Source organism: Hypanus sabinus, chromosome 14, assembly GCF_030144855.1.
Source record: "Hypanus sabinus isolate sHypSab1 chromosome 14, sHypSab1.hap1, whole genome shotgun sequence".
Classification (NCBI taxonomy): Eukaryota; Metazoa; Chordata; class Chondrichthyes; order Myliobatiformes; family Dasyatidae; genus Hypanus; species Hypanus sabinus.
Window position 1 is genome coordinate 20857140 of NC_082719.1, and position 16911 is coordinate 20874050.

At 46.4% G+C, this 16911-nt stretch overlaps 1 protein-coding gene across 4 annotated transcripts in view; it reads left to right on the plus strand.

The window, feature by feature from the left end:
* Window positions 1-4247: 4247 nt before the first annotated feature.
* sec31a (SEC31 homolog A, COPII coat complex component) overlaps window positions 4248-16911 on the plus strand; it is an 81905-nt gene continuing 69241 nt past the window's right edge. For 2 of the 4 annotated variants that reach the window (XM_059988865.1, XM_059988868.1), the window contains exons 1-2: window positions 4249-4432; window positions 16694-16783. In XM_059988865.1, the coding sequence (XP_059844848.1) occupies window positions 16705-16783 (79 nt within the window). In that variant the 5' untranslated portion in view covers window positions 4249-4432; window positions 16694-16704. Of the gene's footprint in view, window positions 4433-10047; window positions 10101-16693; window positions 16784-16911 lie in introns of all 4 variants that reach the window. The other 2 variants (XM_059988866.1, XM_059988867.1) reach the window with 2 other exon arrangements.

Genomic DNA, 16911 nt, shown 5'->3' on the forward strand with positions numbered 1-16911 from the left:
CTGTTAAGTGATGGACATGAGTAGTGCGCAGGTGCACGTACGCTCTCAAAATAAAAATCGCGCTCCGCATACTGGCGCGCTCTCACTGTTCTGTCATTGTGCGGGTCGTTGTTGAGTTTTGGCACAGGGGAATAAGAAGGAGCAGGACAAGTAGACCTGCATCTCCTACCGTTTTTGAAATAAAGACAGTCAGGAGGAGAGTGATGATGATAATATCATGAAGGACAACAGAATTTTCAGTGCTTTAAAATAATAACTGTTACTATTAAAAAAGCTGTATTTTATTCATTTAATTTTCAGTGTTTTAAAAGTCATTTCAATAAATAGCTAAATACCATGAGACTTCAAAGACAGATATTTTGTTGTAATGCATTTGTTCATTTTCAATTGAAATTAAAGCACATGTTTTTTACATATCCCATGATATTTTATTTTCTCTTATGAGGTGTATTACCAAAACACTCCGTCCATCTGCTCCTGGTCCGGCCCCCCTGTCAAATTTTAGAACCCTTTGAGGCCCTCAAGTCAAAAAGTTTGGACTGATTTTTTCAAATTTGTCTTTGCTCTCCGGACACAATACACCTGCTGTCTCCACCATACATTCTTTTAAAAACTCGCCTTCAGACAGAGGCTTGCTGGCCTTTGCTAATTTGAATGCCAGCATAAAACTCGCCTTGGTACTTGAGTCATGAATGGCAGTTTGACGGTGAAAAAAATTTTGTTGAGCCTGTAAATTAGCTGCCAACCTCTGAGCATTAGCTTCCCGTTCTTTCGTTGTCTGGTCGCTAGCATAGTTGGCATGTTTTGTGGCAAAGTGACGGCTGATATTATATTCTTTAAAAACCGCCACAGTCTCTTGGCATATCAGGCATACAGCAGTTGATCGGTGTTCGGTAAAAAGATATTTAGTTGTCCACTCCTTATTAAACACCCGACATTCTCTATCCACTTTTCTTTTCTTAGCTCCACTCATCTTTACAGAAGAGGTGAGAGGTTGTAGCGGTGTGCTACACGCAGCGCTAAAATTACGACACGCAGTCGGTAACTGCAGTCGAAGGGAAAAACTTTATTCGAAATCCCCAGCCTCACTCTTAAGCATCCCTCAACCTGCCCCCCGTGGCGCAGAGGCTCCAAAGCTCTGTGCTCGCAAATCCCCGCAGCTATTTCCCTTAGCCGGAACGCCGGCTAATTGTGAGCCTTGAAATGGGTCGCCACAAGGTCACAAAGTAAAGCGCAAATGTGGAGTAATACGCTGCACCTCAAGAAAGGTCAATGTATATAGAGTGCGTCATCTATTGGGAAAACGCCAGAATTGCGGGGAAAAAACATTAACAAGGTTTATTAATATAATTTCATCAAGTTCTGCGGGCCGGATTAAAAAGCTTAACGGGCCGTAGTTTCCCCATGCCTGGTCTAGCTATTCACAATCCTTCAAGGAAGTCACAGTCCTCAAGTCCTCCCCTAACTTTATCCGGCGGAGAAGGGGTCACCATTGATCAGAAACTCAACTGGACTAGAAACAAAAGCTGGCAGATGACCTAGTTCCTCACATCCCGAAGTCTTTCCATCATTTACAAGGAATTAGCCAGAAATGTGATAGGATATTCTCTACTTCTCTGCATGAATGCAGCTTTAATGACTCTCGAGAAGTTTGACACCATCAGGGAAAAAGCAGCCCATTCATCAACTGAACATTCATTCCTTACACTATCGGACTAACAAAATTCACTGCAGATACTGGAACAACGGCTCCCGTGACCTCCACCACCGGTGACAAGGTCAACAGGTACATGGGAACACCGCCACCTGCTGGTTGCACACTGTCCTGCCTAGGAAAAATACCACTGCTCCTTGCAACATCTAAATCTACCCTGACACTGCTGCAGACATAACCGCACTAGGACTGCGGCAGTTCAAGATTGTGGCTCAAAACTCCCTTCTCGGGAGGAGACGAGGGTGGACAATGAAAGTGATGGTCAAGTTTCCAAAACAACGAACAGAGATCTCTTGATTCTGTTGCTGGGTTTGATGTTGTCCAACACAAGTGAAAATGACCAGTCTCTTTGGTTCTTATGTGATTATGGCTGTGGAGTCAGACATGGTATAGTGCATGCCTGGTTGTAATGTTTATGCTGGGTACATGATAGTAATGCATCAATACTAAACAACACAAAATACTGGGATGTACATATAAGATATTAAATAATATCAATATTTATTGTTCTATTACAGTAATTTAAATAATATAGATTATCTTACATAATTTTATATTATTAAGATATATAAAATATAAAATACACAAAACATACAGGAAAACCGACGAGGAAAGTGAAATTTGTCCTATTATCAATATACTCCAACACTGAGTACAGTACTCAAGATTCAGCAGTTGCACTTTAAACAATGCATTGGAAATCCCTGATAATCCACATAAACACATACCAGGGGTCATGTTGACAGTGCAGCAGGTTACAATGAATTACAGAATGATCTTGATTGGTTAGAGAGAAGGGTTGAGGAATGCGAGTTAATTTCAATGTAGATAAGTGTGAGGTAATGCATTGTCAACTTTTAAACCACAGTGAATGTTAGGGCACTGGCGAGTGCTGTGGGACAGAGGAATGTGAAAGTCCACTGGCGAGTGTTGTGGGACAGAGGGATGTGAGAGTCTGCTGGAAGAGGGTTGTGGGACAGAGGGATGTGAGAGTCCGCTGGAAGAGGGTTGTGGGACAGAGGGATGTGAGAGTCTGCTGGAAGAGGCTGCACAAGTAGACAAGGTGGTGAGGAAGGTTTAACATGCTGACCTTCATCAGTCATGGCGTCAAATTTAAGAGTGGGGTATATATATGTGTCAAAGGAGAGACTGCACTTGGAGTATTATGTACAGTTGTGGTCACTGTTAAAGGAAAGACATTGTCAGGCAGGGGAGTGTGCAGAAGAGATTTGTGAGGGATTAGAGGGGCTCAGTTATTGGGAGAAGTTGTCCAAACTGGACCTTCATTCTTTGAAGCAGAGGAGGATGAGGAGCCACCTCAAAGGATTTTATAAAATCATGAGAGGTGTGGAGAAGGTAGTCTTTTCCCCAGGGTTGGAAAGTCAAACTAGAGGGCACAAATATAAGGTCTTCCCATAGATGCTGTCTGGCCTGCTGAGTTCTGCCAGCATTTTGTGTTTTTATTTATTTCCAGCATCTGCAGATTCACTCGTGTTGGCACAGATATAAGTTACGGGAGAGACCCCAGAGGCGACTTCTTTACTGAGAAAGCAGTGAGCTCTTGGAATGAGCTGCCAGAGGAAGGAGTCGAGTGGAGGTATACAATAATTGAAACATTGAGATATATTTGGATAGGCACACGGAAGGAAAGCCTTGTAGGTTGAAGGTTTGTACGCAGGTAACTAGGACTAGCAAGGAGGATGGGGTGGTCGGCATTGACCAGTTGGGCCGAAGGGTCTGTTTCTGTATTGTTTTACTCTACGATTAAAACTCCTGACGACGCATCACAACGGCAGTGAAGGTGGAGGAAGACTGCAGCAGTGAGGGGTACCCAGTCATCTTTCTCTCCATACCAGCAGACCCTGACTTCGGTCTGTCAGGGACTGTGTGGTGGTTGCCCGTGCAACAGTCTCTCTGCGTTAAACGAAGTGACGCACAGGCATTCTCCACGAAGGGGAGCCAAGCTAACATCCCAGAAACCCCCAGGAGAACATCATGCCCAATTTGAACATCGCTCCATACTCAGGTGATGTCAGACTTTGCAGAGATGCAAAGGAAGCACCATCTACGGGATTCAGCTGATCAAATATTCTGACAGATTTTCCAAACTACTGGATGTTATCAAAACCCAAATACACTTCACTTCTATTTTGGATAGTACATGGTATCATCATAATTTTTCCAGTCAGCCTCGAGCCCTGGTGAGTTCTGCAGGAGACGTCATCTGCAGAGCCACAAGGGTAAAAACAACACCCACGTTGGAATTTCTGACCATTGTAGTTGGTCTAAGGATTATCGGAGTTGTGCCTCGGCTCTGCTGATGAAACCATTTTTCATTATCTCTGTCCTAATCCCCTGGAGGGCGGAGCTGAAGGGGGGGGAATGGGGATTCATAACAAGATGTTTTCATAGGATCTTCAAATGCATAACATAAATTGATAAAGGCTGTAATACTGCTTTTGATTATTGCTGTTGATTGTCGGCGTGCACCCACCCCGTGGTCACAGGTTCCAGACGGCGGCACTGGCCCCCGCGCACATAGCAGCCGGTTGCTGGGCGGACTCTGGCAGCTGAGGAAGCGGAAGTGTTGCTGCCTCGGTCCAATCTGCTTTGGCTGCCACGTTGGTGGCGACGTGGACTCTTGCGAGACCGGCACCGACCGGAGCGTAGGCCGGCCGTGCCGCGGCAGCGACGCGCCCTCGCCGACAGGAGCCCGAGGTGAGCCGGGGGCCGGGGCCGGGGGTGAGCTCCTCTCCAGTCTGGGCCTCGGCAGCCGCTTCGGGCTGAGATCGAGGGAAGTGAGCCGGGTTACCGGGCCGTGGGGGCATTTCTTTTATTTCAGCTTCATGAACCAGTTCTGCTCGGTCCGGCCTTTTCTACGCTTGAAGTTCTTATTAGTGCACTTCCTCACACGGTGTCCAACTTCAGGCGTCCTCCCCGCTGTCCGGTGTGACCAGCGGGTTATTGTCACTGTTACAGTACGCTGTCTGCCTGCTCTGTGTCCCGGGTTATTCCTCTTCCCTCGGTTTTGGGCTGCATGCTGGCCAGACCTCTCCTGCTTCTGAATGGTGCTGTTTATCTCTAACCGGGCAGGCACCTTGGGCCTCGTTTTAATATTTGATGGGAAAGACAGTCTGGGAAGCGAGGGTTTAAAATGACTTCCATCCGCTTGACAAATGAAAATGTTATGAATCGGTGGATTAAGGGTGGAATTTGCACTGGAGTAACTCAATGAAAGCACCACTATTGTCTGCACCGACAAAGGTGGAACTATGCACCTCATCTTAATCGTGATGCCAGTATATTTCTTCACTGGGGCAAGTTGTGGTATTGCCTTGTTGGGGATCAGCAGTAGTAGCTGCACTTCCAGTTGATGCAGACGGTTTGCAGTTTCATCCCTCCTCTGGCGACGCTGACACAGTATCTAATGTGTATTCAATATTTCAGTAATTTTAGAAATATACTGTTACATCAAGCATTTTTTGTTTACATAATTCTTTATGGATTGTATGTAAAAGTATGTAAATGGCATACATCAACACGTCGCCACATCATATGTGAGTCGTACTAAAGTAACAATGAAGTGCAGATGTTTATCCCTGGGCTCCCTGTGTTTTTCTTTCAATTAGTTTTGGATCAACAAAGCAAAACATGTAGACTGGCACTGAACTGTCTCGGTATCCTTTTTAACAAGCCGTTTCTCCGGCTGAGACGTTGGTATGGGTTCTCGGCTGAATCCAGGAGATCCTCTGGCACTCCAGGAAATTCTTCAATGATTTCCAGGCCAAAATATATTCCTGAACAGGCATTGTTAAACATCAGATCGTTAGCTGTGTTCCTCCAGCATTTTGTGTGTGAGGCTCGGAGTCCCAGCATCTGCAGATTTTCTCTTGTTTGTGAGGTAATCACCTGGTTATGTTGGTGATCTACTCGGTACCTGCATGAATAAATTAACTGATTTTACTTTATTTCTGGTGCCTCACCTGACTAATTAGTGCATAGACTGTCCCTGAATTACATTACATGATCAAGGCCCCATAATATTAAATTTAAATAGCTGATATGTTTACAGACATTTGTAGGCATGTCAGAAATCATTCTTCTCCTCTTCACTTTTAATGATTGTTGCTTCTAACGAGTTATTTCTGTTTTGATCCCACTTAAGACACAGATGTAACAATGTGGTTTCTGTGTTGAATATTGTTTGTGACTTTTCTGGATTATGGACTGAATTAATTTATGGATGTTTGTAAGAATAGACCCTGGGACAGGAGGCAGTGTAAAACGAGTTAAAGGGCCTTGTGAAGTCTTAGCTAATGATTTTTCCTATCATATCAAAATGTGTGAGTCTGGGATGGGGGTGGGAGGTCAGGATGAGGTTATGTTAGAGTACAGTACGCTCTGGAGTGATACAGAGTGGGTTACACTGGAGTGCTGTTTCACTTTTCCTGTAGTTGGAAGTAATTTACTACAGTAAAATAGGAAAAGAGGAACAAAGGAGAAAATCTCTTACTGTCTCTCCTTTCGGTTAGTCCTGACGAAGGGTCTTGGCCCGAAATGTCGACAGCGCTTCTCCTTATAGGTGCTGCCTGGCCTGCTGTATTCCACCAGCATTTTGTGTGTGTTGTTGTTAGAATATTTCTTACGTTTTTTTAAAATCACTTTTTGCAATGCTGGAGAGACCTGGTGTGAAATGTCTCAATTCCTGGACAAACTGTGTGGGGGGAAATTCTTCTCAACAAGGGAACACAAGAATCAGAGGAAAGAAGTGAGCGTGTCGTAAATGGTGGGGGTCCTTTGTGGTGGGTGCTGCTTTCTTGCATAGGTGTGCTGTACAGGGAGAGTGTCTCTGTGATGGACTGGGCCACCATCCGCTACCTTTTGTAGGATTTTCCGTACCAGGCCGTGATACAGCCGGTCAGTGTACCGTCCGTACCAGGCCGTGATACAGCCAGTCAGTGTACCGTCCATACCAGGCCGTGATACAGCCGGTCAGTGTACCGTCCGTACCAGGCCGTGATACAGCCGGTCAGTGTACCGTCCGTACCAGGCCGTGATACAGCCGGTCAGTGTACCGTCCGCCACACTCCTTGTAGAAGTTTGTCAGAGTTTTAGATGACATGCTGAATCTGTGCAAACTTCTAAGGAGGCAGAGGCACTGTCATGCTTTCTTTGTAAAGGCAATTACGAGCTGGACCCAGGACAGGTCCTCTGGTAACACCAGGGAATTTAAAGCTGCTGACTCTCTCCACTTCCAATTCCCCAATGAAGCCTGGCTCATGGACCTGCGGTTTCCTCCTCCCGAAGTCAGTAATCATCTCAGGTCTGTCAGGTTCACTGGCAACTTTATGGTATGACAGGCTAATAGGTAAAAATAAAAGTGGAGTGAACGTGTGTTTGGGCTTTAATAGCAGTAGTGTGCAGAAGGTCTGCAATCAAACTGTCAAAGGGCGTCGGATTATCAGAGTTGTACTTCTGTTGCATTACAGGGTTCCCTGGATGACCCAAAGTGAAATCGTGTACCTTGGTGATCGCAAGGATTTGACTATGTGGGTCTGTGTCTAATGAACGGTGCTGAACCTCTTTCAGAGTCAGGAATGCTTTTTCAAAGATCAAGTGGTTTACTGAGTACTGAAAAAATGTTGGTTGATGCACAAAAATGAGAAAGCTGGTCTGCTGTGTGGTAAACTGTAAATGATTACATTTGGCACTGCACGCAGACATCAGTAAGGAGTTGTGGTCAGCGATGGCGACGGTTTCTCTGTCACATGCACAGCGGTTTGTCAGGGGGAACCAGCATCACACTGGCCAGTGGGAAGCCAGTTTATGTCTAGATCCATGCTTCTGGAATGGGAGCACCCTCCGTGTGGGAAAGCCAAAACAGTCCGATGGAGCAGATAGGGACTTTGGTTTGAACCCAACCTTACTCACATCGACACTGTGCCGTTTGACTACAAAGTCGATGTGTTTGAAACAAAAGATAATTTAATAATGGAACATTCAAAGTCAATGTGTCTGAAACGAGATAATAACTCATAATGGAACATTACGTTTGGTCCCTCAGCAGAATGAAATTATCCAGTCCCTGCTTGCAGTTTTGATTGTAGTGTGTGCTCAGTGAAGGGCAGACCACAGCATTTGGTGCAACCATTGAAGATCCAGATAGTTCAGTGTCATTCTTAAGTACACGAGCAAAAGGATTGATACTGTGGATTAGGGAGTGAGCAGTACTGTTGGTGTACTCTGGCTTATTGGTCATTATCAATTGTTCAATGTGCGTGTACAAGTGAGATCCAAGCTCTCCCCTGCGATGATTGACTGTACGTGTTCTGGACCTGTGTATGAAGTGGGGAGGGTTCAGCATCAGGGTTACTCCAGCGACTCTCAGAATGTGACTAGCACGATGGGACAGACAGGCACGTGATAACCTGGGTATGAGAAAGATCCACAAGACCCTCTTGGGTACAATTTCGAGGTCAGCTTCTATTCAGGAGTGCTGTAATTTGTAGGGCAACTCAATTTAGTCAAGTTTCATTTGGGTAAATTGTTTTGAACAAAGGTTGATCCTTTGGTTATAGCTTAGTGCTCTTAATCTTAGAAATTGATTTTTCAGATTAAATTATTTTTTCATATCTCCTTTCCCTCTCTCTCTCCCCTCCCCCGTCCCTTCTCTCTCGTTCTGTCCCCTCTCCCTCTCCCCAACTCTCTCTCTCCCCAACTCTCTCTCTCCCCAACTCTGTCCCCCACTTTGTCTCTCCCCCCTCTCTCCACTCTCCCTCCTGTCCTTCCCCTCTCCTACTCTGTCCCCTCTCTCTCTCCCCCTCCGTCCTTCCCCTCTCCCACTCTGCCCCCCCTCTCTCTCCCCAACTCTGTCCCCTCTCTCTCTCCCCCCTCTGTCCCCCTCTCCCCCATTCTTCCCCTCCCCCACTCTGTCCTCTCTCTCTCTCCCCCACTCTGTCTCTCTCTCTCCCCCACTGTCCTCTCTCTCTCCCCCACTCTGTCCTCTCTCTCTCTCCCCCACTCTGTCCTCTCTCTCTCTCCCCCACTCTGTCCTCTCTCTCTCTCCCCCACTGTCCTCTCTCTCTCTCCCCCACTCTGTCCTCTCTCTCTCCCCCACTCTGTCCTCTCTCTCTCCCCCACTCTGTCCTCTCTCTCTCCCCACTCTGTCCTCTCTCTCTCCCCCACTCTGTCCTCTCTCTCTCTCCCCCACTCTGTCCTCTCTCTCTCCCCCACTCTGTCCTCTCTCTCTCCCCCACTGTGTCCTCTCTCTCTCCCCCACTCTGTCCTCTCTCTCTCTCCCCCACTCTCTCTCTCCCCCACTCTCTCTCTCCCCCACTCTGTCCTCTCTCTCTCCCCCACTCTGTCCTCTCTCTCTCCCCCCCACTCTGTCCTCTCTCTCTCCCCCCCACTCTGTCCTCTCTCTCTCCCCCCCCACTCTGTCCTCTCTCTCTCCCCCCCACTCTGTCCTCTCTCTCTCCCCCCCACTCTGTCCTCTCTCTCTCCCCCCCACTCTGTCCTCTCTCTCTCCCCCCCACTCTGTCCTCTCTCTCTCCCCCCCACTCTGTCCTCTCTCTCTCCCCCCCACTCTCTCTCTCCCCCACTCTGTCCTCTCTCTCTCTCCCCCACTCTGTCCTCTCTCTCTCTCCCCCACTCTGTCCTCTCTCTCTCTCTCCCCCATTCTGTCCTCTCTCTCTCTCCCCCACTGTCCTCTCTCTCTCCCCCCCACTCTCTCTCTCTCTCTCCCCCACTCTGTCCTCCCTCTCTCTCCCCGTCCCTTCTCTCTCTCTCTCTCTCTCCCCCGTCCCTTCTCTCTCTCTCTCTCTCTCTCTCTCCCCCCCCCGTCCCTTCTCTCTCTCTCTCTCCCCCGTCCCTTCTCTCTCTCTCTCTCTCCCCCGTCCCTTCTCTCTCTCTCTCTCTCCCCCGTCCCTTCTCTCTCTCTCTCCCACTCTCCCCTCTCCCTCCCTCTCTTTCTCCAACCAGTGCCACTATCCTGCTACTAATCTGAATGGCCTCTCCTTTATCCCTTCTGTTAATTTTGTTAAGAATTTCTTCCTTTTAGTTTATAAATAAAGTAGAAATTGTTTTATTCTGAGTGGAATCCTGTGATTCTTATCAGTATATTGACTCTCTTCATAAGTAGTTAATCTGATATTGCCCATCGTAAATGGTCCAAGTCTGTTCTGGCCATCAGCTAATGATTTACATAATAGATCTACTTTATCCTACTTTTATGTGGCTTTTAACATGCATCTCACTTTTTGTTTTCTTTTTGACCAGGAGAAAAGTCATACTTGGACAATGTATTTAATTTAATTATTTATTCTGATTTACAGTACAGAAAGGATCCTGCTGGCCCGATCAGCTCTTGCTACCCAGTAATACTCATGTGAGTAATTAGTCTACGAATTCCGCATCTTTGGAATGTGGAGGAAACAAGCAGCAGTAGTCGCAGGGGAATGCACAAACTGTGGTGAAATTGAGCCCTGGTTGCTGACGTTGTGATAGCATCACGCAAACCGCTACTCTGCTGAGCCACTCCTTGAGATAATCTCGGGAAAGATCAGTGGGGAAGAGAGCCACATGGAGAACGAGCCCCCTACGGGGGGGGGGGTGGAGTGAAAGTTGTGCTTAGTGTGAGGATCCCATTGGAGATGGTGGAAGTTGTGGAGAATGACATGTTGAATATGGAGGCTGGTGGGAATGTAGGCAGAGACAAGGGGGACCTTATCCCAGTTGTGATGAGTATGTGAATAAGAACTATATGTGTCAACAGAAACCCACTCTTTCACTGAACCATTGACTTCAGGATTTTGTAGGTCTCAAACATTTACATGTATGATAGCTCAGATTTGATTAGTATCGTGGCTATAATGTTCCTGTTGGAGTTTAGCCCCCCTATTGGATTTTGACATTCAGTGTCAAACCCAGCCGCTAGTGGACGTCACAGAAATGCTGTTTCTGTCCTCATCTGCCCATTCATTCACGTTTTAGCATTCCTCCTTTTTGACGATCATTTACGTTGTCAAAGACACGGTTGACTTTATATTTGTGCACACAAGTGCGCGCAGACGCAGGTGCAAAATGGAAAACTAGCTTACAGCAGCATGGCAGCAGCGCGCAAGCAGCCTTCGCAAGAGAAGCAGATTAATCCTACGTGACTGCAAAGTCAGAACAAAACAGCACTAATTTCATTTTACAGCAAGTCGATCAAAGTCTCTGTGGTGTCAGTGGTTTTGCTGGTTGCTTCAGGAACTGAATGGTTGAGGGAAGACTGCTTGCTGTACTTGAGTCTGGTGTGTGGGACCTCCTGTGTCACGGTAGCTGTGAAAAGGTGGCTCAGATGCCGGGGATATTTCCTCCTTGAGGCAGCAGCTCCTGTACAAGCCACTGGTGTTGGCTTTTTGGACAGATTCCATCAGTCTTTGCAGCTTCTTCAGTTTCCGTGCATTTGGGCCACGTTGGGACGAGTCGGAGTTATTCCAGCTGTTGGTAAGAGCTCGTGAGAGTGTTCGGTGACAGGCTGAATCTCCTTAACCTCCGAAGAGTAAAGACGCTGGCGCGCTTTCCTCACAATTACGTCTGCCTGCAGGACACAGGTTAATGCCCCGTTATTTAAAGCTGCTGACTCTCTCCACCACCAGTCCCCCCACGTACACCCCCCTGAAGTCAGCAATCAGTTCTTTAGTTCAAAGTAAATTTACTTTGTTTGTCACGATTCACAACCCTGAGATTCATTTTCTGGTGGACAGTCACAGTAAATACAAGAAACACAATGGAATCGGTGAGCGACTGCACTCAATAGGACAGACAACCAGTGGTGTAAAAGACAACAAACTGCAAGTACAAAAAAAAAGAAAGAAGTAATAATAGTAAGTAAATATCGAGAACATGAGATGAAGATTTCTTGAAAGTGAGACTATAGGTTGTGGGAACAGTTCAGTGATGGTTGAGGGGTAATAACTGTCCCTGAATGTGATGGTGTGGGTCCTGATGCCCCGGTTCCTCCTTCCTGATGGTATTAGCAAGAAGAGTGCCTGGTCTGGATGGTGGGTTTCCCTGATGATGATGTGCTCAGTGGTGGGGAGGACTTTAATTGTGGTGTATCCACTTGATCTTGCAGGATTTTCCATTCAAGGGCATTGGTATTACCATACCAGGCCGTGACGCAGTTGGAAAATACACTCTCCACTACACATCTATAGAAGATTGTCAAAGTTTTAGGTGACATGCCGAATCTTTGCAAACTTCTAAGGAAGTAGAGGCACTCCCGTGCTTCCTTTGTAATGGCGCTTACATGCTGGGCCCAGGACAGGTCCTCTGAAATCACACCGCTGAGGAATTTAAAGTTCTCCACCTCCGATCCTTCGATGAGGACTGGCTCATGGATCTCTGGTTTCCTCCTCCTGAAGTCAATAATCAGCTCCTTGGTCTTGGGGATTTGAGTGAGAGGTTGTTGTTGTGGCACCACTCAGCCAGATTTTCAGTTTCTTTCCTGTATGATGAGTCATCACCACCTTTGATTCTGCTCATGGCAGTGATATCACCAGCAAATCTGAACGTGGCATTGGAGCTGTGCAGTGAGTCGAGCAGGGGGCGAAGCACACAGCCTTGTGTGATAGAGATCATGGAGGAGATGTTGTTGCCAATCTGAACTGACTGGGGTCTACAAATCAGGAAATTCAGATCCAGTTGCACAAGGGGGCATTGAGGCCCAGGTCTTGGAGCTTATTGATTTGTTTTGAGGAGATGACAGTATTGAATTCTGAGCTATGATCAATGAAGAGCATTCTGATGTCTGTCTAGATGTTCCAGGGTTGAGTGAAGAGCCAATGAAATGGCATCTGCTGTTGACCTCTTGTGATGGCAGGCAAATTGGAGTGGATCTAATTCGTTTCTCAGGCAGGACTTGATATGTCTCATCACCAAACTCCCGAAGCACTTCATCACAGTGGACGATAATCATTGAGGCAGGTTACCATGTTCTTGGGCACCGGTATAATTGAAGCTGGTAGGTTTCTCAGACTGCCAAAGCGAGAGGTTAAAGATCTCAGTTGATCAGCACAGGTCATTAGTACTGGGCCAGGTACCCTGTCTGGGCCGGATACTTCCCGTGGGTTCACCCTCCTGAAGGATGCTCTCACATCGGCCTCAGATCACAGGGTCACTGGGGGCTGTGGGAGTTTGTGAAGGTGCCTCCACAAAGTGAGAATAGAGGCATTGAACTCATCCGGGAGCGAAGCCTTGTTGTCAGCGATGTTGCTTGGTTTCACTTAGTAGGAGGTGACAGTACTCAAGCCCTGACTCAGCTGTCGAGCCTCCATCAGTGTTTCGTTTGGTCCAGAATTGCCACTTTGCACGTGAGATGGCTTTCCGGAGATCGTACCTGGACTTCCTGTATTTCGTCTGGTCACCAGACCAGGAGCCACTGATCTGGCCCTCAGTAGATTGTGGATCTCGTGGTTTATCCAGGGCGTCTGCTTGGGGAAGACAGAATGATTTTGTGGGGACACACTTGTTTTTATGAATCCTGTGATAACCGTGGTGCATTTGTTCTGCCTCTGACCCTTGAACCCGGCTGAGTTCACCAACTGAAGCAACCCTGCGGCCTGCCACGACTGCCTCTGACCCTTGAACCCGGCTGAGTTCACAACCGAAGCAACCCTGTGGCCTGCCACGACTGCCTCTGACCCTTGAACCCGGCTGAGTTCACCAACCGAAGCAACCCTGCGGCCTGCCACGACTGCCTCTGACCCTTGAACCCGGCTGAGTTCACCAACCGAAGCAACCCTGCGGCCTGCCACGACTGCCTCTGACCCTTGAACCCGGCTGAGTTCACCAACCGAAGCAACCCTGCGGCCTGCCACGACTGCCTCTGACCCTTGAACCCGGCTGAGTTCACCAACCGAAGCAACCCTGCGGCCTGCCACGACTGCCTCTGACCCTTGAACCCGGCTGAGTTCACCAACCGAAGCAACCCTGCGGCCTGCCACGACTGCCTCTGACATTGAGCGAGAGGATGTTGATGCAGCAATGATCAACCAAGTCTCCAATCCTGATGGAGTCCTGATGCAAGGTTCCGACCAGAAACTTCGATCCTTTCTTCCCGCCCGCAGATGCTGCTTGAACACCTGGAGTTCCAGCGCCTCCGGTCTTTCGAGTCTCCCGGTGTTCTAGTCTGCCCTCGTACACTGACTCCTCGCCACCTCAGATTTGTCCAGCAACAGTGGTGTCACCGGCGAATGTGAAGATGTGCTTAGCCACACAGTCATGTTTGAATAGAGAGCAGAGCAGCCTTGAGCTAAACCCGTGCTGATGATCAGTGAGGAGATGTTGTTACCAATCCATAGTTCCCAGTGCTGATTTTCCACATTGATCTTCCAACGTGAGGCAACTAAATTACAATTGCTAGATGCCTCTGGTTATTCTCTTAGAATCATACTTTGTAGAATTGATTGAATTCTAGGAATGAATTTGTGATTGGATCTACCTTTGGCCTATAATGCACCCAGTTGAGATAGAGGGCTAGTTTAAAAGCTGTCATATGGTTCTTTCAGTGGTCTGACACTGTGCCTTGAAGTTCAACGCTAGCCCACCGTGCTCTGTGGAGTTTGTGCATTCTGTTTGTGGCTCTGTGGGCTCTTTCCAAGTACTGCAGTTCCTGCTCTTCGTTTGGTTGATAAATTGGTCACTGCAAGTTTTCCTTGTGTAAGTGAATGGAGGAATCTGAGGAGTGCTGATAGGAAAGTGGGGAGACTAGAAAACGGAAAATTAGCTGAGTAACGATATCATTCTGTGAGTTAGTATCACCTTGATGGACTGAATAGCCTCCTAACTAGTAAAGAAACATGAATTTATGGAAGTGAATGCTGTGAAATGACCTTGGTAATCTTAGGTGATACTTTGTCATCACTCAATAATTGGAGGGGAGAGGCTGAACTGCTAGATCAGTGTCTTTTCCCCATCCTGATCTTATATCTTTTGACAACATTACCATCTGGGTATCTATCCAACTTCAACTGCGGAATGTCTCAACGTATAGAATTTCCAAAATTTACAAACCTCCAGTATCTCAATTTTCCTTTATCCAAGACTTAAATTGCTGATCGCCTGCGGTACAGGAAAAGATTCCGAGTTCAGGAATGGGCCAGGGGAAATATTCTTCCAGTGATGAATCAGTGGTGTCTGTAAGAATCTTATACCGTACAGCTCTTCGTCTTCCAAATCTGGCCTTGTCCTTAAAGGCTGCGCTGCGCTGGGCTTTGTTGGAAGCAGCTAAAATATTGAAAAGAGGGGATCTGGCACAGTAAATTACACACTTGCAATGAATTTTTGTGAGATTGATTTGGAAAGAAGACGGTCATCTTTTCCTGGCTAAACTTTTATTTTCCTTAGTTTCTGGGAAGAGCAATTTGGTGATGACTACTGACTTTGAATCACTTTTGAGTATAATGTCAGAGTATTATAAAACTTCGTAAACAGTAGACATTGGAATTCTGATGTCTGTTTTGGAGGTAGTTTGATATTTTGCGTAGTTAAAGAAATAAACAATAGAAGTACTTTCTGTGGCATTTCAGCATCGTTCTTCCATTTACTATAACTCCTCAGCGTTGTTTACATTTAAAGAATTACTCTTCCATTTTGTAATAGTTCTGAGTTGCAAATGACCTGTTGCTGTTATATAAGCAATAGCCATCTGGATTTTTAAAAAAAATTGTTCCTTTTCCAAAGATTTTGGTTCTCAACCTCTCTCAAAGTTATTAAATGCATATCTTGTTAAAAATACTTTGATCCAAAGTCATTTGAAATTTTTTTTTTGTGAAAACATTTATGAAGAATGTTCAGCCCAGTCTTGAGCTCATGCATGTACTAAAGCCCCTTCTTTGAGCTGACCTGATTTGAAAAGCATCTTTCTCTGTCTCCAAATGATCTATGCCATTCCTTAGCAACTTTGACATTCTGAGCAACAACAGGCCAAGTGTAAGCTTTCCTCTTGTTTAAGTTTATGATAATCTTAAAACACGTGGTTTCACACCCTTGCTCTGGCAGCAATTGGACCTTTCGTCCTGCATCTACAGTATCAGACTTTCACATGGTCCTAAAGATATCTATCAGGTCCTTATTCTGGTAAGATAATTCTTTGTACTTGAACTGTTACAGGCGGCATCGTAAAGACCCCTCACGTTCCAGGACATCTTCTCCTCGGTTCTCCTCATCAACGGAGCTGGAAAATGCCCACATTGAGCAGCTTCTTTGCCCGTCGCCATCAGATTTCTGAATGGCCCACAAAAACCACCTCTCTACTTTGCTCTCAATTTGCCTGCTCTAATGTGATTGATAGTATTTTTATGCCTGCAGTGTACTGTTGTCACAAAACGTCGAATTTCAAGACACAGGACAGTGATAATGAATCTGATTCTAACCACGTGTGATCGAATGCATCTTGCAAAATATACAGATTTTGATGAGTATCATGCGATGGTGCTGAATACACAAAGATCTTTGCAAAATATGCAGAAGATCTTTGATTTCCTTGACTGCCGCTTGACTGCCACATCAACTCACTACTGTAACCAAATATTTGAAAAATGTACTCTGATTGTTGCAAGGATCTTTTTGGATATTGATCTTGTGAGGGAAAGAATCCAACTTGGCTGTGATGTCCATTCTTAGAGGAAAGTATTTTGCTGTCAATCGTTGTACTTATGCAATCATCCAGACAAGGTCCGAGGAGGCTGTACTCACCAGTGGAAGTAAAGGCAGTTTAAAATGTTTCCCAAGTTTTATTTTTCTGTCTGGTCCTCCTTGCATGCTTGGTAAGTTATTAAATCCTAGCAATGTTAACCGTGCTAGTCTACGCTCCATCCCTGATGCTCATTTTGTGCTGAACTGAATGTTTCTGTGGATCAGTGCCTTTTTGTTTATTCCAGAACTGACTTTCCTCACCCTGCTCACCACCCCTATGTTCTCTTTCCTTCCCAGTTTGAACAAGAATGAAGCTGAAGGTTATCAACCGGACCGCCATCCAGGCATGGAGTCCGTCCCAACATCACCCTATCTACCTGGCTGCAGGTAAGAGAGTCGCACGTTGAATGGAAAACAGTTCATTTGCGCAAGTCTTCCGTGCATTTCACAAAAAGCTCGTTATGCACATAGAATTACCTGAATGATATTGATTCACTGGGGTGGTGGGGAGGAAA